The sequence below is a fragment of the Anguilla anguilla genome, chromosome 18 (genome assembly GCF_013347855.1).
Source record: "Anguilla anguilla isolate fAngAng1 chromosome 18, fAngAng1.pri, whole genome shotgun sequence".
Classification (NCBI taxonomy): domain Eukaryota; kingdom Metazoa; phylum Chordata; class Actinopteri; order Anguilliformes; family Anguillidae; genus Anguilla; species Anguilla anguilla.
Genome location: NC_049218.1, coordinates 1,727,867 through 1,751,198, shown reverse-complemented (window position 1 = coordinate 1,751,198; position 23,332 = coordinate 1,727,867). Strand labels below are relative to the sequence as shown.

The 23,332-nt window shown below is 47.5% G+C and overlaps 1 protein-coding gene across 5 annotated transcripts in view; it reads right to left on the bottom strand.

Annotated features, from left to right (window-relative positions):
• The window catches only part of LOC118217965 (ankyrin-3-like), a 106,388-nt gene that overhangs the window by 33,818 nt on the left and 49,238 nt on the right, over positions 1-23,332 (bottom strand). For 4 of the 5 annotated variants that reach the window (XR_004763337.1, XM_035400221.1, XM_035400222.1 and 1 more), the window contains exons 15-29: positions 22,643-22,840; positions 21,087-21,185; positions 19,679-19,777; positions 15,822-16,019; positions 15,256-15,354; positions 14,695-14,793; positions 14,101-14,199; positions 12,564-12,659; positions 11,207-11,279; positions 6,981-7,104; positions 4,686-4,697; positions 2,788-2,887; positions 2,346-2,396; positions 1,126-1,232; positions 660-692 (exon numbers count right to left, since the gene is read on the bottom strand). Coding sequence is in view for 4 of the 5 variants with exons in the window: in XM_035400221.1 (XP_035256112.1) it covers positions 660-692; positions 1,126-1,232; positions 2,346-2,396; positions 2,788-2,887; positions 4,686-4,697; positions 6,981-7,104; positions 11,207-11,279; positions 12,564-12,659; positions 14,101-14,199; positions 14,695-14,793; positions 15,256-15,354; positions 15,822-16,019; positions 19,679-19,777; positions 21,087-21,185; positions 22,643-22,840 (1,487 nt within the window). In the remaining variant the exon portion in view is untranslated. The remainder of the gene's footprint in view (positions 1-659; positions 693-1,125; positions 1,233-2,345; positions 2,397-2,787; positions 2,888-4,685; positions 4,698-6,980; positions 7,105-11,206; positions 11,280-12,563; positions 12,660-14,100; positions 14,200-14,694; positions 14,794-15,255; positions 15,355-15,821; positions 16,020-19,678; positions 19,778-21,086; positions 21,186-22,642; positions 22,841-23,332) is intronic. The other variant, XM_035400220.1, reaches the window with a different exon arrangement.

Sequence of the window (23,332 nt, the reverse complement as noted above, 5' to 3'; positions counted from 1 at the left end):
TTTTGTACATCTCTGACGGTTATGACAGTTATGACAGTTACGTCAGTTATGACAGTTATGGCAGTTATGTCCAGTATTCTAAAATCTCTCAGAAAGGCAGCATGTGAATAAACAGCTTCTAACCGTAGCTGCAATTCTGCTGAGGTGACAAGCACTTCTCGATTTCATTAAATCGTGTGGAAACTGTATCAGCCACTGCCAAGATTATTCTACAGAAGGCAGCTTGCATAGTATGCAGACTTCAGTGAAATACGTGCATGAAATAGTTTAACACTTTAACAGCCTTAAACATTTGAAAACATTACTGCATGTTCCTGAGAGGTTCAAGAAAGCATGCTACTAACCAAAATGTGGGATCATGTGGACAAATAATCCTCTGATGAATACCAGTGAAAATATATGCTTTTTTCCAAGCAAGAATAGGCAGTTTTGGAGTTAAAATATTCCAGTTAGGTATTTCACCAAGGTCAGTACTGTATGCAAGTAGTGTGTCTTCATGTATGATCTTCAAAAACCACACTGTGTGTTTTAAGCTCAAGGTCATTCTTTGAAGGGCAAGGTAAGGTGAAAAATGTCATCACAGCTACAGTAGCACGAGGTGCTAGTCTAGGTGAGAGACTGCACAGGAGAACAGTACAGAGCAGGGTCACAGTTTTCACCTGGAGTCATACAGAGGGAGAGGAGACCAGAAGCTGCAGAACAAAATCAAAAAATGAAGGAGGCAAAATAAAAGAGATTTATTATTATTATTATTATTATTATTATTATTATTATTATTATTATTATTGTTGTTATTATTATTACCATTCTCATAATTTAAAAAATAATCTGCATGTTTATCTGAGGTAAATAAGCAGGTGTAACAAGCTGGGCTGAAATCAAGCAGAAGGAAAATTCAGTGACCGGTGATATCAGGGGGGCAAAAAGCAACAATCGGCAGGGCAACAAGAAACGAGGCTGATTTGCAATACCCCCCCCCCCCCCCCACCCCCAGAGCAACCAGGTGGAGGAGCCACCCGCCCCAGTCCCCCCAAGCACCCCCCCCCCCACTCCACCCTACAGCGAGCAGGCACAGCCCTCCCCCCACGCATGGGCACACTCCGGCCAGGCGGGGGCGCTGCTCACCCTGAGTGTATGGGGCTGGAGACCAGGTGGGCGTTGTCCGTGGTGTCAGCCGCCCAGCTGTACCGACGCTGGGTGTCCGAGCTGCACTCCCGCGTCACCGCCAGGTGCTGAGAGAGAGAGAGAGAGAGAGAGGGAGAGAGGGAGAGAGAGAGAGAGAGAGAGGGAGAGAGAGAGAGAGAGAGGGGGGGGGTGAGAGGGAGAGAGAGACAGAGAGAGAGAGATAGAGAGAGAGAGAGGGAGAGGGAGAGAGGGAGAGAGGGAGAGAGAGGGAGAGAGGGAGAGAGGGAGAGAGAGAGAGAGAGAGCGACAGAGAGAGAGAGAGGGAGGGAGGGAGAGAGAGAGAGAGAGAGAGAGAGAGAGAGCGACAGAGAGAGAGAGAGAGAGGGGTGACGAGGCGCTGCGTTTGACACCTGAGAGCGTTTTACACCCGCCTCACCTCACCCGTCATCCCCCCTCTGCCCACGCCCAGCCCCCCCACCCCCATCACCTCCACCCCCCCTCACCCTCACATCTGTGTCCGCTATCATATTCAAATTTCCCGCCTTCCCTCCCCAAAATCACTGCACACATTCAGCTAAACCTGTGACCAAACAGCTGGCCAGGGAGAAAACATCACTGCTAATAACTTAACTGTGTAGACACCACTGCTTCCTGCAGATCACTGACAATTAAAAAAAAAACTTTTTTCCACCAATATTCAAAACAAATGTATTCTTTCAAATGATTTTGTGATGTTGTGGTTAGTTGTAATTTTGGTTTACAATTCTCAAGGAACTGCAAGAATGCTCTTAAATCTCTTTTAAAAATCAGACCCAGGACTACAATGCAGAATCCAAAAGTGCTGAAAACTCCCCAGATTCTTCCCACGCACTGACAATTCATTGACTGACGTGGATCAAAAACATTGCAAACCATAAATCATGCTTTTAAAAGGGAACTGATGCATACAAAAAATAATATGGCAACATTCCAGGTAAAATAAACATCTGTTCGGGCAAAAACTCAAAGCTTGGAGGCAAAGTGTCGCATGGGAAAAATTCCTGGGATATGACATTTGAGTCGTCTCCCGCGAACAAAATCATAATCAGAGCAGGGCTGGTTCTGAAAGGAAAAAATAGCGAGCAAATGTGCACATCAATGCAGAAAAAGCCAGAGTGCCTTTCTGCATCGGAGTTGCGAAGAAGAAAACCATAGAGGTTACACAGTGATATGTCATATACCTTATTCTGAGGATCGACAACGAAGGAGATGTCTTTACAGACATTTTGAAGCTTTTGAAAACAAAAAAAGACAAACCTTTAATCACACAAACAGCTCTGGAAGAGGGCAAAACAGCTCAGCTGTCATAGACACAGAGAGGAGAACAGTAGGATTTGGATACCTGTGTCCATTACTTAACCTTCACATGGGTCCAATACCCAATACACTGTATCTCCTCCTTGTAGGCCAAGAGAGTTACCCCCCCCCCCCCCCCCCCACCCACCCTTTAATGGAAGCCTCCACAAAGCACTCACTCAAAATGGAGATCGGCAAATGAAGAATATCTCCCGTTTTGTTCCCATTTTCAAATTGTTTTTTATTTATTAATTTTTTGTTATCTGCATTTTCAAAGACTTGGAGGGGGGGGGGGGGGTATAAAAGAGGGGGTTTTGAGACTCGTACCGTGTCCTTGGGCGCCAGGATCTCCTCGATCATCATGCTGTCGCGGGTGAAGGAGCTGCGGTTCAGCGTGTTGGACCTATCCGAACTGAAGGAGCGGAGACTGGGTGTGTTTACAGGTTACCGCACACGTGGGGGGGGGGGGGTGGGGGTGACAGTGAGATGGACAGGGAGGGAGGGGGGGGGGGGAAAAGGGGGGGTTACTGCATGCAACTTCCAGGGAACCCGGCTCAGGTCAAACGGGAGGGACAGCAGTTAGCTATTCAAAGATGGAAATTAACGAGCTGAGAAATGTGTGTTTTCAGGGAGGGGGTAGAGATGGGAGAGTGGGAGAGCGTTACGTGAAATGACTGAAAAGTAGTGACATGTTTAAATGAAATGTTCAGTACTTCATGTAGGTTTGGAATCAGAAATCACTTACAAAACAACAACAAGGGAATACAGTAACCTTGCATGTGCTCCTATGCACCCCCCCTTCCTAAAACTTCTTTAGAGAAGTTCACCTTGACAATCCACTGAAAACTCTTTACAAAACTTCGCTGTTTGACATGAAAAAAAAAAACAAATAAAGATTCATCCTCTGTTCCCAGAAAAGAGTCAACAAATGTTTTTTGAAAGTAAACACCAGAGAAGTATGTCATTAGACAAACCCCACACAACGAGTCAATGTCCTGCACAAAGCCTGCTTACGAATTCTTCTCTGTTTTCTGTGGATTTTGCTCTTTTGCACATGTACCTCGGGTGCCCTCCGAATTGGGCCTGTGACAGACTGTACGAGCCCACAGGTCACGCCCTGCTGCAGTTGCTATGGCAGCCGGCCCCCTCTGGCAGAGGTTCCGCTGGGCTACGGGCTACAGAAATTTCCCACAGTTCCTTGCTCTGGGCTCCCTTCCATTGCTGTGACTCCAGCGCTCTCTCTAACAGCCCTAAATCACACTGCTGGCCAGCGCTCGAGTGAGAAATGTGCACTTCAGCAATATCGCAAGATCTCCGACGCGGAGCGGTGGGGACTTTATTCAGGCCCCAGTGCGTCTTTCCAAGCAACGTCAAACCCGGCTCAAGAGGGAAGTGTTTCAGCCTGGCCTGTCATTTACAGGCCCCCCACCCCCACCCCCTCGCCCCCCCTCGCCCATTCATTAACATCATCTCCATGCGATTATGCTGAAGTCATGTGGACTTCATTCTGAAAAGTAGACTTTCGCTCTGTGGTAGGTTGCACAATATGTTTCCCAGTCATCAACATCAGATAATAGCCGATGTTATAACTTTCTGCTGTGGTTTATTTAAAACCTGCATTCTTTGGCTGCGATTATTTCCATCTTTGCATATGGTTCCTTTAAAAAAAATGTAACAAAAATTTTTTAAAAGGTTCCTTTTTCCCCCCTGAATCTGATTGGTTATTTGTGGAATTCTCTATACAGTTATTGGTTTATGAATCCCTGGAAGCTACAGAGCTGCATTACAGAGCGAAGCTCATGCCGTGTAAATCGCCGCCCCCGATGTTCACATCAAACGAACAGCAGACAGCGTGTTATTGTGTTATTGTGTTATTGTGTTATTGTGTTATTGTGTTATTTACTCAAAGCGCGGGAGGCACCGCTAGCTGTTTGGTCGCTTACAGCCACCTTCATCGGTTTCACCTTTCTCGTCTTTACAACAACGATCAATGAAGGTTAGTTTTGCTTGATGAGGGAAAAACTGAACTATTTGTTGAATAGCTAAATGTAGTGTATCAAGCAAAAACAACAACAACAACAACAAAAAGCTGCCATTTTTACATTAAAAAATGGCCAGCGAGAAATTCCAAGGGGATGCAGCACATCACAAGACAATGACTGGATGGAAACGTGACAGAGAGGCCCAGCAAAGGTCTCCAGCTGCCAGGTGTCAGCCCCGCTTACCTTATCCTAGGGCTACGGTGAGGAATTATGGGCAGGGAGGGAGGGAGGGAGGGAGGTAGGGAGGGAGGGAAAAGAAAAACAGAAGATATTGAAAGCAGTGCATCGAGGAGACGACCAAGCAGAATGTGGTGGAGTTGATGACAGGGGTGCAGGCGCTCAGACTCTGCATGGGTTGCACCCCTGGACCAGACCTGCGCTCACGGGACGCCAAAGAGCCTTAGTGACCTGGTGCTGCTGAACACAGACTATGGGCCTTAGCTTAGCGACCAGGCGCTGCTCAACATGCTGCTCAACACAGACTATGGGCCTTAGCTTAGCGACCAGGCGCTGCCCAACACAGACTATGGGCCTTAGCTTAGCGACCAGGCGCTGCTCAACATGCTGCTCAACACAGACTATGGGCCTTAGCTTAGCGACCAGGCGCTGCCCAACACAGACTATGGGCCTTAGCTTAGCGACTGGGCGCTGCCCAACACAGACTATGGGCCTTAGCTTAGCGACCAGGCACTGCCCAACACAGACTATGGGCCTTAGCTTAGCAACCAGGCGCTGCTCAACATGCTGCTCAACACAGACTATGGGCCTTAACTTAGCGGCCAGGCGCTGCTCAACACAGACTATGGGCCTTAGCTTAGCGACCGGGCGCTGCTCAACATGCTGCTCAACACAGACTATGCACCTTAGCGACCAGGCGCTGCCCAACACAGACTATGGGCCTTAGCTTAGTGACCAGGCGCTGCCCAACACAGACTATGGGCCTTAGCTTAGTGACCCGGTGCTGCTCAACACTACGTGCCTTAGCGACTGGGCACTGCTCAACACAGACTATGGGCCTTAGCTTAGCGACCAGGCGCTGCTGAACACAGACTAAGCACCTTAGCTTAGCGACCAGGCACTGCTGAACACAGACTATGGGCCTTAGCTTAGCGACCAGGCGCTGCTGAACACAGACTATGGGCCTTAGCTTAGCAAGCAGGCGCTGCTGAACACAGACTATGGGCCTTAGCTTAGCAAGCAGGCGCTGCTGAACACAGACTATGGGCCTTAGCTTAGCAAGCAGGCGCTGCTGAACACAGACTATGGGCCTTAGCTTAGCGACCAGGCGCTGCTGAACACAGACTATGGGCCTTAGCTTAGCGACCAGGCGCTGCTGAACACAGACTAAGCACCTTAGCTTAGCGACCAGGCGCTGCTGAACACAGACTATGGGCCTTAGCTTAGCAAGCAGGCGCTGCTGAACACAGACTATGGGCCTTAGCTTAGCAAGCAGGCGCTGCTGAACACAGACTATGGGCCTTAGCTTAGCGACCAGGCGCTGCTGAACACAGACTATGGGCCTTATCTTAGCGACCAGGTGCTGCCCAACACAGACTATGGGCCTTAGCTTAGCGACCAGGTGCTGCTCAACACAGACTATGGGCCTTATCTTAGCGACCAGGTGCTGCTGAACACAGATTATGAACCTTAGCTAAGACTAAAAGTTCAGACGGGACCAGAGTTCAATCCAAGGGTGCAAAATGCAAGCAGGCTCTGCCGTAAACAGAAAGGTTGAGAAAAATAAAAACTTTGCTCAGCGCTGTAACAGTAATGAGAAGAATCATTGTTAAAAAAAGAAGAATTCATGGAACCCTAGGGTTTTGAGCCACAGCTTGTTTATTTTACTATGTTGAAATACATATTTCAGAAATGTGAAACTGTTTAGGAGCATTTTAAATAAAATTTGAACATGTTTGCATATTCAATATGATATTCATAAAAATAAAAACCCCCAAAGGATGCAGACATACAGTTTACATTAAAATTTTCCTATTATGTTAACCCTTCTTTATTAAAAAAAAACTGCTCAACAGAAAAGGCTGAATGGTTGTGATTCCACATACAAACTCTAGGCTACAGTGTACAGAACAGCAGAAACATCGGGGTGAAAATGGCCCTTCAGTATCTACAAACAGCCTGTCTTTTCCATTTCACTTTCTGTTTTCAATTCTGCTTCTATACATTCATGCATCTACAACAGCTGACGTCTATTGCACGATACACATGAACAACAAACAGGACAGGCTCGGCTAAATTTCTAATTCTTCAATTCACTTTTAAATCAATCACAATTCTGAACAAATCACCAAACAATGAGCAGATTCAGAACAAGCCCACACTGAAAGCAATATTCCACATGAAAAGCACAGGGACGTCTCGCTTAGCATACTGTGTACAGTAACTATGAGCGGTATGTTGGCAGGGCCGATGCCAAATGGATCATTGCATGGCAGGAACTCGTGCAGCGGCTCGCGTTACCTGGCAGACCGCGCGCCGAGGCTGAATCCCATATAGCCCTCCTGCGGAAGAGAGTCGTCGCCGAGTTCCTTCAGGTCCTGGGGCCGCAGGTACTTGTCGGTGTCGCCGGTCACCGCATCCTCACCTGGCAGAGAGGCCGGGTTACTCACGCCGTGCCCAATATACCAGTATCCAGACGCGACCGGGCGCCTCCGGCAGCTAGTAACGTTAAGCGTCTTTTGGTACCACCCTCCAGACCCCCTTCCATAATGATCACCAATATACATCCTCCTCAGTTGTCACGCATTATCCATCACACAACATCTGAACGACATTCGGCGCGTGCCAAAGGGAGGTTTCAGTTTAAAAAAGTTGCAAAAAATACCATTAATGCCGTAGGGAAAAAAGTGAGTTTGCCCATAGATAGCAATACTGTACATCAGCTCTCTGCGAAGAAGCACAGGATATGTTTGTGAATAAAATGTTACTATGCATGTTAGTTGTTGAAGCTGTCCTTGAGAAACGAAGGTGTTATTTGAGGCTTGAAAGCGTAGTTTAAAAAGCAGAAAATGTTAGAAAGCTTGCAAGACAGGAGCAAGCCTACCAAGGAGGAAGAAAAAACTGCATTCCAGCAGCAGCGAAAAAAAGCAGTGCCCGATCCCCCTCTCCTCGTCCCCTACGCTACCCTCCACTGCACCCCCTCCCCCGAGTCAGCCTTTCTCTTACTGCCGCGGCACACAGTGAGTAAAAAAAAACAATACACTAAACCTAATCTCTCAGCATTAATCTTTGAATGTTTACATTCACGCACCCCCTCTACCTCCAAAAGTGACGATCTTACTGCAAGGTGAGGATACTTTTTTTCAGGAGAACGCTCTGCGGCAGATGATCGTTCGCAGCTAACTGTTTTCCCTCTGTGCGCACACAAGCAAGATCTGCTTTCCCCCGACTCGGCTGCTCGGGATATACAGCGATTATTTTCGGCAGCTATTCATCAATCTCCCCACTGAACGCGCGAATCTGTCCAGCATAAATTCAAGACGAGAATAGTAGCTCTTTCAAAATGCGTCTCTTACACAGGATGGCAGCCATTGCTATCGGCACTTTTATTTATCCCTTCTTTGTTTTATAATTCCTTTTCCAGATCTGCGGTCAATCCACGGGGGTGGAACCTTTCCCTAGTTTTTCCACTGAAATACAAGATGAATTAATCCCAGGAATTCGAGTAGGAAAGGAGCTCTGGGACACAGCTCTGAGGGTCGGCTTTGGCTGTCCTGTCCTATAGCTTTCTGCACCTGAGTCAGCCTGCTTTTCCTCTCGGCTCGCGCTGCTGCTGCTGCTGCGCACTGCACTGCCGCCGCGCGCTTCGCTGCTAACAAAGTTTAAAACTGTGCGGGGCTCGCGCACGCATAGTGGAAGTAACGGTTCTGTAGCAGCCAGTCGATGGCGGGTTGAGGTCACTACTGCGCTCCTGTGCTGATTGGACTGAAAAGAAAAATCCTTATTTCTGTGGCAAACCCGCAGTATTTGGAAAATTATTTACAATTTATTTAGTTTAAACAGTCCCGGATTCGTGACCAGCCTACCTGATATATTCCCCAAAAGAAAATCTATGTTAAACCTCTAAACGTGCGTTATATACAGAGCTATAAATTAATGACAAATTTACCTTAAATAAGACAGCCTATTTGCTCCATCTGTTCAGGACATTAAATTGCGGTATGTCACAAATAGACGAGGAATGAGTGTGGCATGATCTCGCGCTGACAAGATGGCAGGAGGCTGCATCTGGCTCCAGCTCAATTGGATTGGGTTGCATCAGGATTAAAACGAGTAACTCGTAAAAGAGGGACCGATCCAATCTTCCTGCTAAGCTTTTAGTATAATGTTTATAAAACGTAGGCAGGATGTTACAGTTGCATGTCTTCTCTAATGTGATTAAAGTTTATTAATACCAACGATGGTTACATTTTAAGCCAGGACAATTAATTTATTTAATTATCACAGCAATGTAGTTTAATTATTGTATGGGCTTCGATAACTATGTAATTAGAAAAATTCCCATAACTACATTTGCCATTTTACATATAAGACATATTAACTGTATATATAGGAGGATAGGTAGCCAACTCCCATCTTGAGGAAGGTAATTTCTAGCATGTCAGTAGCAAGTGCCAATAATTTATTTATTTATTTATTTTGCAGCAGGAGGAAAAACTGCTTGCAAATTGTCCCAGCCAACCCCCAACAGATTTAAATTCTCCATTCAGTAGACTGTCCTTTGAATGCATAATGACATTCAAAGCAGATTAGTATAATCAAAATTCTATACACCCATCTCACCTATTAAATCATATTGCAGTTCATTATGTGCATCATGTGCTGTCGGTTTAGGTGAAGTATCTAGATGCTTGATATTAATTCAGTATTTTTATTTGCCTCTTCCATTCATGAAAACCAAGAACTTAAAACCTCAACCCCGGCAGAAGAATATTGAAGGCAGTAAGTCTAATGCAGGCTGCTTCCTTGTTATTGCAATACAGTGATTTTGGGGGGAAAAATGTTATCCTGAATAGAGTATTCACAGACATACTTTATTCATCTGACTTTGCACTGGCCTGACCAACTGTTTTATTGGATACTGTATTCCTGCAGTAAGGTGCACAGTTAAAGTTGTTAAATCATGTAATTTTGAAAAAAAGAAAGTTTTGGAATTGTTCCCTTTTAATAATGTGGACTTGCCATTTATCATCTGTTGCCTTAATAGCCTTTATGTAAAATCTATAATATTGTGTCTAATGTGTCTTTTATGTAGCCTGTTGTACTGGATAAGAAGTATTGAACTGTACCATAGATATCCATCCATCCATTATCTACACTGCTTATCCTGGGCAGGGTCGCAGAGGGTGCTGGAGCCTATCCCAACATGCACTAGGGGAGAGGCAGGCATACAGTCCGCCAATCTATCGCAGGGCACACAGACCATTCACACACCATTTACTCAACCATTCACTCACACACTCATACCTGCGGGCGATTTAGACCCATCCCATCACTGCAACATCTCACCTGGTGGCGGCTGAGGTGAGTTTTACTTTACAGTGAAGCATTCTGGGGTTACTCTGTGATGAGAGGCGCTATATAAATCTAATCCATCATTATATTTGCCCTTCAATTCAGCATATGACACACTGGCATAGATAGCATATTTATTTTGTATTTCCTAAAACGTCCTCAAATGGCAATAGTGATTATGCTAAAGATTATATTCAGTCATGAGAATGATCAAAATTATTGCCATGGTGCCTTATGCAGTATGGTCGTATTTACTCTGTTTGGTGGGCGCATGAAGTCACTTTCTGAAGATGCTGGATGTGCATCTCTGTAGAACGGAAGCTCCTAGCAGTCGTTCGACTATAAAGGCTGTTTTTCAGCGCTGTCAGGTGTGTGCCGAGCTCCACCCCCAGCTTTAGGAACACAATGAGCTCAGGCCGTAGTAAGCATTCAGCACAAAGCCCCCAACCTTGACAGAACAGAATCGACGCATCGACTGCCACTCGAGCGCTCCTGACCGAATAGGGTGGACCGGTTTCCATTTGTTATAGTCAAACTGTACTCTCCTTTGCTATAAACCAATCATGAGTTTATGGTTTTACCGACACAACAGCGATCAAATTAATATGTACCTGTCCTGTACCTAGTACATGCAATCATGGTCGATTATGCTAACAGACATAAACAAGTCATAACTGAGTCTTCATTTCCCATACAAGTAATGGTGATTAGTAATTTGTTATGTACACACACAGAGAAAATATCACTACAGACAAAAAAAAAAAATTCCTCAAAAGCATAATGAGTAAACGCAGCATATTTGTTCAACACATTTTTAAAAAATCACTTTGCAACCAAGAAGAAAGGACTACTCCAAGTACAGTCAAGCAGGAAATAAAATGTATATATAATAGCACTGTATGAAAGGAATGGAGAGTGGGTTAGTTTAATATCAGCATGGAAAAGTTGGATTTGAACTGTGTCATTTGAATAAATAAGATGTTAAAGGACATTATATGACACAAATTCTCACATGCAAAAAAAAAACATACAGCTCTTTAAAAAAAAAATAAATCATATCATTATTACACTCAACCACTGTCAAGCACTATATATATATAGCAGCTTGCTTCATATAAGACTTGCTTCAATAATGAAGCAGAGAGCATATTTTCAATTCAACACACACTTACCTTCATCATCTGACATGTCAAGGACCTCATTCATAGTTTCCGGAACATTCATTTTATGCTTTTCCATCACAGCCTGAAAAAAAAACAAAACAAGAAAATCATTTCAATATGAACTATTACACTGAGGCGCTTGTGTCTGTGGGGAACATGTAGAACACGGCATTACATCAGGCACACAGTACACTCACACATGCGCTTAGAACCCAAAACAGAATGTTTCTTGAGGGCGAAAGAACCCAAAATTCTTCCTTTTGAATTCGCGCACAATAATGCGTAAATTACCAAACTGCACCACATGCTGATCTTGTGCCCTATTCAGTAAGCTGAGGTTAAGCATGTGGATAAAGAAAAAAACAAATACATTTAACATAGACTTTAGAATGCATTTCATTCGGTGTATAGCATATAGATTACAAATAAATACATATTCTGTCAAATGCTTGATATGCTTTATGCATACACAAATATGCTGTGATGATCTGTTATCATTACACAGTAGTTATTACTTTGTATTATCCTAAAGCTGTTTTGTGACAGTACTGCAACATTCAGCAGTTAAATAAAATAACAATAGATAAAATCAAAAGTCAATATTCATTGGTTTAAAAGTGAAATAAAAAGTGCTCTTTTTTCCTGTAAGGTTAGTCACATACAGTATGTGTGATGTCCGAGGTCATTTTCTTTGTAACACATTTTTTATCTTATTTTCTCTGAAACTGGCCCTCGAGGCCAGTAGTTCTGCTGATTTCCTTTTCTACCTGATAGTTCACTGATCGATCAGTACCACTGATTGGCCAGAGACTGAACTCACCTGGTGTCTCCAGGTTTAAATCAGTCCCTGATTGGAGGGGGAAGACTGAAAGCCAGCAGCAGTACTGGGGCAGGAGGGCTGGATGTGAGCGTGCCTGCTCTAATCTCATTAGCACGCCCTCATCACTGCTGCAATGTCCTCTGTGACAGAGCGCAGGAGGATACACGATGATGCACGATGATGATGATGCACGATGAAGCGCGTCACCCCGCACTGCACCAGCTGAGTCACCGAGTCACGGGAGCACACTGTGTACACACACCGGTACAGTCCGGCCGCAGGCGCGACCGAGACGCTGCAAGACGAGCGCCACCTCGCCAACCGAAACCCCGCCTCCCTGGGCGACGCTACGCTGAACCCGTGCATTAGCAGGCTGCGCCACCTGGTAACCCCACCCGGGCCCAGTCTCATATGAGCTATACTGCACTCCTGTCTTCCTGGGCCTCTCCTCCTGGCCCCTGCTCTGTTCCCCTGGCCTTTGCGAGCTCCGCATCGTCACCGTTCGAGCCGGCTAGCGGCGGCCAGCGGCGACGGCGCAAATCTCACCGCGGCGGTCGACGTCTCCTCGGTAACGACCTTCAGGGTGTCCACCACCGAGATGTAGCCCAGCCTCCTGGCGATGGACAAGGCCGTGTTTCCGTTCTGCACACAGGAGGAAGAAGAGTCGTGTCACATGACTGGGGTCAAAGGGCACAGGCTCAGGCCACTTCAGGCTTCAGACGCGTCTTCCTCACACTTGAGCAGGGATGTCAGTGCCAGAAGCAGGTCTCACCTGAATAAGGAGTTATATTTCCACCCTCTGACCTGTGTGTGTATGTGTGTGTGTGTGTGTGTGTGTGTGTGCGCGCGCATGTGTTTGTGTGTGTGCATGCATGCATGTGTGCGTGCGTGTGTGTGAGTGTGTGTGAGCACTTTCCAAAAGAAAGGAGGAGTAACACTCTCTGGTAAAAGAACACTTTTATTGATTTAAGTTTAAAACTTGATTTTTTTTTTTGGCAGTAGCTTTCCTCAGACCTCAATAAAACAGGGATTCCCCTCTTCTGACTCTTTCATTGCACACCTTTTCTGCGGCAACAACACAACTTTACCTTCTTATGGCACAATACCAGTCCGATTTAAACAAAGACAAACATCTCACAAATGCAATTTGCATTTGGTAACCACAAATGGCATAGCACCTAAAATATGCTTCTTTAAGGCTTATTGGCTCAGTATGCTCAGTATGATCATGCCAAGTTTAATCTACACCGGTCTATTTCACGAAATGCTGTTATGCGACCGAGGAAGACGTGGAGGGAAAAAAAAATTGCAGGAAACAATAGGCTTCCCCTAGGCCCTGTGGGACTGGAAGCCTTAAAGAGCCTATCAAAACAGCCGGCTTCCCTGGCCTCTGGGACCACACCAGCTGTGCAGTCCTGATAGGCCCCAGCAACGCATTCTGTAGTCTGGGGCCTAGCACAGAAAATGCTGACTCACTCGATTCCTCATCGAGCGTTGGAGGAACACTGAACACACTGGCGAGCATGATACGTCCTGGAGGCATACGCTCTATTGCAGTGCTTTCCTAATTTGGTCCTGGGGGCCCACTTGTGTGTATGCTGGTTTTTGTTCCCGCTGAATGAGATGTTAACTGCATTACAGTCTGCATAGGGGGATAGTTTACTTTCATCTGACTGACTGACTGACTGAGTGACTGACTGACTGATTGGCAAAATCACACTGGAGTCCCAGATGTCTAAGATTCGGACACAGTTATGAAAGCCTAGAATCGGTTTGTATAAATAAATAAAAAATTTAGTTCCAATGAGCCAAAAAGTTCAGTTAACTCAAGTGCAGAAATGGATGAAATGCATGTACAGTATTTAGTCACTTTATCTAATCATGGGATGGACTGGAAGAACACCAGGCACACACAGACGGCTCTCCAGCACGTAATATGGGCTGCCATGCTCAGTTAGAGAGGGATGCAGATGATACACAGCAGGGATGAATAACTCTACTCCTGTAGGGCCAGGGTGTATCCTGGCTTTTGTTACAACTAGTTATCCTTAGTATTTGGGAAAGAAAAGGGGGTGGGACTCACCACAGTGAGCTCATTGGGGGAGGCGCCATGCTGCAGCAATATGTTAATGATGTGGGTGTGGCCTTGCTGTGCCGCCTGGTGCAGGGGCGTGTACCCATTCTGCAGAAAGAGAAAGCACATCTGTGAGCACAGCTTTCTTTCTCTCTCTCACTCTCACGCTCTGTCTCGCACATACTCACGCACTTTATCTCTGTCTGTTTCTCTCCCTCCTCTCTCTCTTCCTCTCTTTCTCTCTCTCTCTCACACCTTATATCTCTAACTCTTTCTCCTTCCCACCCTGATTCAGCACAATACTGATTCATCAAAGGCTGCTCCTAGCAGGCTAAACAGTGCTCAATAAGCATTGAACAATTTGAGATATTGTCTCTAGGAAAACTGAATAGAAAACACAGTAACATTAAATAGAGCCCAACCCTCTACAGCACAGCCATACAACACTATGATTAAAATGAGTCTTCAAGTTCGTTTACATAAACTAAATGGTAGTAGCATTGTTTAATGCGTCTAATTTCTTAACATCTTTTTTAAAGAACAGGAGGATGAAGTAAAACATACTGTATATGTACAATCGAGGGTTAAAACTTCACAGCTTACCTTCGTTTTTGCATTGACCTTAGCCCGATTCTGCAAGAGGAAGTTCACCATCTTCACGTTGCCATAGTGACAGGCCACATGCAGTGGAGTGTATCCCATCTATTAGCAGAGAGAGAGAGAGAGTGTCAGCAAAATACGCATTAAGTTTGATTCAAGAGAACACTGCAGCACAAAGCTCTATATTCAGTTTTCTTCAATGTTAACATTTCTAAGTGAATTTTGATGAAAACACAGTAAATAATTTGAGTAGTATTTTAGGCAGCATTTTGATGCCAGTTACCCTCACTGGTTAAAAACAGAGCGTAGCATCTCCCACTGTATGCCAGGCTTCAGCAGGGCCTGTTAGCATTAGCATGAGATGTAATGAGATGCCTCCAAGGCTTGGTTGTGGACTACAGCCAAAGAATAATCACCCAACGAATGTGACACAAACTGAGCAATGCATTGTTTGATATGTCCCATACAGACAGTTTATTAATCCGATAATAAACAAAGCAGAATATACTGAATCAAAGGAAATTAATTTTCCTGAATGCTGTGCAAAAAGTGTGAGAAGCCTACCTTCGTCTGGGGTTCAATAGCCGCCCCCTGATTGGTCAGCACCTCAGCCACGCTCACTTTGTCCGTCTGTGCTGCTAAGTGCAGTGGCGTTAGCCCGCTCTGGAAGAGACACACGAACGCCAAGATTACCCATCATTATTCATCAATAATACTGAACCTAACGAGACGCACCTGTGGAATGGTCGTCAAAGAAAAACACTGGATTTGGAATTGGAAACCGAGAGCCACGTTTGTGACTGATGATAGGTTTGGCAATGAACCGCATTTAAGAAGCGATCTTATACTTCGTATTTGCAGATTATGGGGTGCGGGCATCTGTTAACTTTTAAGGATTGTTTCTTAAGAAGCCAGTGCACTTATATATACAAATACCAAAAAGAACTCAGTATTCGATAGGAATTGACTGAAACTCAAGAGTCCACGCAGAGTCCTGTAAATGTTATTTGGACACAAATCCAGCTGCGTTTTACAGAATGACCCAGGCTGGCTGTGTTTTAAAGAGCAGTACTCCAGCCCCGCCCATGCGGTGAGTGGCGGCTGAACCGTCGCCGTGGGGACGGCGGTACCTTGTTGCCCAGGTTGACGTTGGCGCTCTTGGCGAGCAGCAGCGACACCATGTCCACGCTGCCCTCCTGGGCGGCCAGGTGCAGCGGGCGGATGCCCTGGCGCGTGCCAGCGCCCGTGTCTGCGCCGTACTCCAGCAGCGTGGTGCCAATGTCCATCTGGCTCTTCTTGGCAGCGATGTGCAGCGGGGTGTAGCCGTTCTGGAGGCACACACACACACACACACACACACACACACACACACACACACACACACATTGCACGCATACACACGTACCACACCGGCACGCAGGGGCACACACACACACACACACACACATTGCACGCATACACACGTACCACACCGGCACGCAGGGGCACACACACACACACACACACACACATTGCGCGCATACACACGTACCACACCGGCACGCAGGGGCACACACACACACACACACACATTGCGCGCATACACACGTACCACACCGGCACGCAGGGGCACACACACACACACACACACATTGCGCGCATACACACGTACCACATCCATGCGCACGGGCGCACACACACACATTACACGCATACACACGCACCACATCCACGCACACACACACACACACACATTACACGCATACACACGTACCACATCCGCACACACACAAACCACATCCACGAGCACAGGCACACACACACACACACACACGCACACACACACACACACACACACACATACACACGTACCACATCCGCACACACACGCACACACACACATGTACCACACACACACACACACACAAACACACAAAAATACACTCAGGTGTCTGCTTCAGAGTTGACCGCAGCATTTACAGTTACAAACCACGCATGAGACTGCAGGAGGAAGGGAGGTATTGAGATGACCATGATAGTGAAGCCACTGCAGACACAGTCTTTGGCCCTTTTAAAGTATGATTCGGACGTATCAAAACTTAATTTGATTTGGCTTAGCCGTTCATTTCCTTTTCCGAACGTGAGAGAAATATTTTGATTCTGCTCGAGGCTGCAGATGTGCTTTGTGTCCATCTGTGAGGAACCACAGCTGTGAAAGACATTCACTACGTCTGTCTGTGAGGGACCACAGCTGTGAAAGACATTCACCACGTCTGTCTGTGAGGGACCACAGCTGTGAAAGACATTCACTACGTCTGTCTGTGAGGGACCACAGCTGGGAAAGACATTCACTACGTCTGTCTGTGAGGGACCACAGCTGGGAAAGACATTCACTACGTCTGTCTGTGAGGGACCACAGCTGTGAAAGACATTCACTACGTCTGTCTGTGAGGGACCACAGCTGTGAAAGACTTTCACTACATCTGTCTGTGAAGGACCACAGCTGTGAAAGACATTCACTACGTCTGTCTGTGAGGAACCACAGCTGTGAAAGACATTCACTACGTCTGTCTGTGAGGGACCACATCTGTGAAAGACATTCACTACGTCTGTCTGTGAGGAACCACAGCTGTGAAAGACATTCACTACGTCTGTCTGTGAGGGACCACAGCTGTGAAAGACATTCACTACGTCTGTCTGTGAGGAACCACAGCTGGGAAAGACATTCACTACGTCTGTCTGTGAGGAACCACAGCTGTGAAAGACATTCACTACGTCTGTCTGTGAGGGACCACAGCTGTGAAAGACATTCACCACGTCTGTCTGTGAGGGACCACAGCTGTGAAAGACATTCACTACGTCTGTCTGTGAGGGACCACAACTGGGAAAGACATTCACTACGTCTGTCTGTGAGGGACCACAGCTGGAAAAGACATTCACTACGTCTGTCTGTGAGGGACCACAGCTGTGAAAGACATTCACTACGTCTGTCTGTGAGGGACCACAGCTGTGAAAGACATTCACTACATCTGTCTGTGAGGGACCACAGCTGTGAAAGACATTCACTACGTCTGTCTGTGAGGGACCACAGCTGTGAAAGACATTCACCGTGTCCCCTGTGGGGTGTGAGACATGGTGCCCAGTGCCAGAGACCACAGCCATGTTTACCCCCCCCCCTTACTCCATTTACAAATCAGAACCCACTATACGGGGGGGTGGGGGGGTGGGGGGTACTCTTAAAGGTCAAACTGGCGGAATGAAGAGCAGGACTCTACTAGGAAATATTTACAAATGTCCCGTTGGTGCCAGCGGTGATTTCCAGTCAGCCTGACTGCAGCTCAGCGGCCCCTGCTCACCAGCACCGTTACCGCTCGCCGTGGGACGGGCAGGGTCCCCAAACGCCCTGTTCGGCACCGGAATGTCCGGTTTGTGGAGCCGACTGGACGACACAATCTCCGGTCAGTGTAACTGAGTGAGGAGATTTACCGTTGGTTTGTACCATTTGTAATGTAACGAGCCCCTCCCTGGTCCCTGGTCCGTTCCAACGGCTCACCCCAGAAATTCTAAACCTGGCAGCCCGTGGTGGGGCGGGGTTAAAGGCAGTAGCCTGGTTGCCCAGGCGAGCTTTGGGATCTTCTCCAGCCCCCAAAAACAGAAACGCGTGACCTTTCCCTTCGTCCACTCCGCTCCCGTGTGGGACCTCCCATGAGGTCCCACAGCCCGGGATTCAGACCGGGGGCTGGGGTAAATCACCCGGTCTGGGCGGCTGGGGAACCGGGCCGGGGGCTGGGGTAAATCACCCGGTCTGGGCGGCTGGGGAACAGGACCGGGGGCTGGGGTAAATCAGCCGGTCTGGGCGGCTGGGGAATAGGACCGGGGGCTGGGGGTAAATCACCCGGTCTGAGCGGCTGGGGAAGCGGACCGGGGGCTGGGGTAAATCACCCGGTCTGGGCGGCTGGGGAACAGGACCAGGGGCTGGGGTAAATCACCCGGTCTGGGCGGCTGGGGAACCGGGCCGGGGGCTGGGGTAAATCACCTGGTCTGGGCGGCTGGGGAACCGGGCCGGGGCCGGGGTAAATCAGCCGGTCTGGGCGGCTGGGGAACAGGACCGGGGGCTGGGGTAAATCACCCGGTCTGGGCGGCTGGGGAACAGGACCGGGGGTTGGGGGTAAATCACCCGGTCTGGGCGGCTGGGGAACAGGACCGGGGGCTGGGGTAAATCACCCGGTCTGGGCGGCTGGGGAACAGGACCGGGGGCTGGGGGTAAATCACCCGGTCCGCGCAGCTCGATCAGCTGTTCCGCCGCAACGGAAGGACTGGATTCCGGAAGAGACCGCAGAGTCCCTTCCGTCTCACTGCCTTCGGTTACAGTGCCTGGCAGGAGGCCGCGGGTCGCAGGTAATAAAAGACCTGGGGCACCTTCGGCCAGGCGGAAGATGGGTCAATCTGTCTCGCCTGTGATTGATGTGCGAGCTTCACTTCCTGACCCCGCCCCCTGGTTTCTATTGGGCGGGAGTGGAGGAGAACGGGCAGTCATTCGTTCATTATATTCCATATGAATCTCCCACTACTGCCCTTCCCACAGACTACCTGCTTCCGCCACCTAAAAATACCCCACCAGCCCCATCACCCCCCCCCCCCCCCCCCCCCCCCCCGACTCAAGACTCCAGCAGCTGCCAAGGGCAGGTAAAGCTCCACTTACCAAAACACCATCACTGCAGGACGCGCATTCATAAAGACTTGAAACCCATCAGCTAACACCCGAGAACAACAGGTTCTTTTCACACTGAATTTAAAATTAACTCTAAATGTGCTGTATTTTGAGATCCCTTTCAAGGGAAAACATTATTTTTAAAGTACAAAAACAAAACAATCCAAAAAAAAAAAAAAAAACTCAGATGACGGACCACTGTCCATCTACTGTGCGTGAGAGTGATAGGCTGTGGTGTAGCGTGCTGCTGTGGGGGGGGAGAGGGGGGGAAGAGGGGGGCTCTGATTCGTCCGTTACCTTGGCAGCAGCGTGGGGGGAGGCTCCCTGGTCCAGCAGGAGGAGCGCCACCTTCTGGTTGTCGTAGTGCGCTGCGACGTGCAGGGGAGTTAGGCCACTCTGCAAACACAGGCAGAGACTGTGCATTAGCACAGAGACAGGCGCCATGGAGCGCTTCAGGTCACATGGTAACATCACCGGCTGAAGAAATAAAATGAGTACTAACAGCTTGTCATCTTTCTTTATGTTTTTCAGACGGCGATGTTAAGGGAACAGGCATCTAACATCGCTGGGCCAGCATCGCAGTCAAGGTTTTTACAAGAACACGGCAGCAGCAGATTCAGAAGCCGACGAGGCCGTTTCAAGGCCGATCTCTTGCTGTGAGAGAATTCCTGCTCTTCTATTCTCCCCTAATACATCAGCCCAAAATGGAGAAGGGAACCGGACAGAGGGGCAGCCTCAGTACCTCAGGAGGAACAGGGCCAAGAAGATTATATTCTCCTGAGCATCGTAATAAACCAGCACCTAACCTGTGTTTATTGCCCTGCAGTCGGTTTACTATTTGCAAACAGCACTGCGGGTTTCCTGGGAAACGGTGGGCGATTCGTGCGGATAAGCCCGGATGTTGGGAAACTGTGGGAATGTCCACACAGAGCGCTATCAGTCAGACAGACATGTTTATCTAATTACAGAGCCTCTCAGGCCTATCACTGCAGAGCTAGACCAGGAGGGGTTTTAACCGTCCCGCTCCAGGCAAACAGCTGAGTTTCATATTTTCAACTTTCCCAAGATTGGATGCAAATGGTAACCCACAGAATGGCAACACAGCACGCTGTCCTTCTGCAGAACCCCTCTCTCATATATTGCAAAATATATACTCCAATTAATACAATTTAATATGATCATATAAAAGGTAATCATTGTGTAATGCTGTTTAGCGTTGCAAAGGAAGCATGCAATTTGCATGACATATTCACAACGACTACCTTGTGAAGCCGAAACACGTCCAAAACAGTAATTTTGATGCGCCTTCTGAAAATTCTTTAAGGGGAATGACAAGCACAATGCTGCAACAATGGATGTTTGGTACTGTAATACAGCACCAGACACTCTTGTTGACAAAGAGAAAAAGGAAGGAACACAGGGGCCAACTATCTGGTGTGTTTAACCCTTTGAGGTGTGAGGTCACAAATGCAGGATTAGAATGCCCTTAGCTGAACATTCCAATGCTGATGTCACAATCACCGCCGGTGGTTGAAAGCAGTGGAGTTCTAGAACACTGACTTACAGTAGAATTTTGGAGAAAAAAAAACATTCCACAAAGCCTACTCTTCAAAGGGTTAAAAGGCCTGAGATAGCCCTGTTTTCCCTCCCACCCTGTTTCCACTGGGGGGTGGGAAAGGGAGGGGGGGTCAGTTAGCAGCCCCACCTTTCCCGCCGCGTCGGGGGTGGCGCCCTTCTGAAGGAGGAGCTTGGCCACTTCCATCTTTCCATATTTAGCCGCCACATGCAGGGGGGTGAAGCCTTTCTGCAAACGCCAAGCCAGACAAAATCTTCAGTGAGGAGCCGACGGGCGCGAGCAGCTGTAGAGTGTATTTACGGCCGGGGTAGGCCAGGACACAGCCACTATAGGGCTGCCAACAACCTTGCATTTCCCGAGATGTCCTAAATTTCACGAAAAACAAAACTTGTCTTGTTTAGGATGCCCTTTTTTTGTTGTAGTTTGCGCTTTGGGGAATATCTTCCAAAAGAAGGCTTGCAGTGCAGTCAACAACCAACTGACATCCCTCTGGCTCAGCAATTTCATCGCTACCCCGCCCAGACCACCCCAACTCTGTCAGCAATTTCATCTGCGACCCAGTAGGACAGAATCTGATTTCCTTAGTAATTCTTTACTGTGTTGGGTCCCGTTTTTGGCTAAGGTTTTACAACACAAAGAATAGCTCAATTCTACTTTATTTTCATATTGCATTTACTTATTGTAATGATATTTATATCAACGGGTGGTTTTTCGCCACGGAAACAGGAACAACATGGCACATCTTGCGCATGTGGAAAAATGTTGCACAGTGGATTAGGCAACACAGGGCTGCTTCCTGCTTGTGCTCAAGGTTCTCTCAGATTAGGCAACACAGGGCTACTTCCTGCTAGGGCTCAAATGCTCTTTCCACAGGCATGACTCAGTAAACGATGATCTTTTGCTGCAAACACGAGCCCCATTCTAGTGGAGGATATAATGTGGCATTCAGATGTTCATGGGTAATGTAGGCATTAATGGTGTCGGAAAGGCAAAACACCTCTGACTACACTGTTACCTTAGCTTAAGAGGAGTATGAACTGTGTGTGTGTGTATGTGTGTGTGTGTGTTTACATATGCACATGCACATACACTCTGAGCAAGCAATCTATGTGAGTGCTATTGCAGTATCCAAGTTATTCTATGCAACCCTGAACGTCTGATTTTAAATGAGAAAACTCCAGATAATGACTTTTAAATTGAGAGCATCCACTGTACGCAATAAACAGGATCTATCAGAGAATCATTTTTTATGGTTTTTGTCCAAAAATCAGACAACAGGAAAAGGCAACGCATATGAAAAACACAAGACAGCAAAACAGAGCAGAAACTCTGGGACATAATTATTTTTTTGTGTTATTGGTATACGGTTCCCTTATAAATATAATTCTCCACAGCACAACACTCAGAATAAAAAGACTCAACCAGTGAAATAGTATATCTTTGCCATGAGTCAAGCTCTATATGTAATCTCTAATTACATGCAGTAAAAGTCATGCAGTAAACAAGCTACACGGCAGCCCTGTATCGGTTACATCTACTCCAACTGAAATGTGACTTAATTGGTGTTCATCCAATAATTATGTTTAGGCTGGTCATCTCTGCCCAGCAACTGATATCCTCCCTCCTCCCCCCTCCCCTCTGGGCTGCGAGGCCACGGGGCTGATGGGAGTTGTAGTCTCTCTGACCTTGGTGGTGGCGGACAGCGAGGCGCCCTGCTCCAGCAGCAGGGCCGCCACCTCCTCGTGGCCCTCGCGGGCGGCCAGGTGCAGGGGCGTGTACCCCGAGGTGGTGGAGGCGTTGGCCGACGCCCCGCGCTGCAGCAGGTGCTGAACGATGTCGGCCTTCCCCAGCCGGCTGGAGATGTGCAGCGGGGTCTGGTCGTCCTGCAGGGGGGGGGCAGGGGGGACAGGGAAAACACCGGAAAATTCTGGTCCATGGACTACACCCACTTTAGTCCTGTTGTCACATGTGATTTAACGCAGTGTCAAAAAGCCACAGCCACTTGCGTTCTGCAGTTAAAATGATTTACTTACAGCGTGTGCAGTGTAAGGGTTTTACAACCCCAACCATCTGCATCGCATGCAAAATAAAATCATTTCCTCCTTCAGGAATGCCTGGACGTCAGGCAGCAGGCCCCAGAGCCCCCCGCCATTTTAAAGCTGATAATGATGATTACTCACACGTGTAGCTAAAGCACACTCACGCACACACTTTGGCTGAAGTCTCTCATGAAGTAAGAGTGCGTGTTTCTGTGAATGCGTTTCCTTCCTGTTTATTCCAATCAGGAATGCACAGGCATTGTCATCAGCAGTAATCAAGGCTAAAACGCTATCTGCTATCGATTCGGGAGCTCACAGACGAGCATGCACTCATCT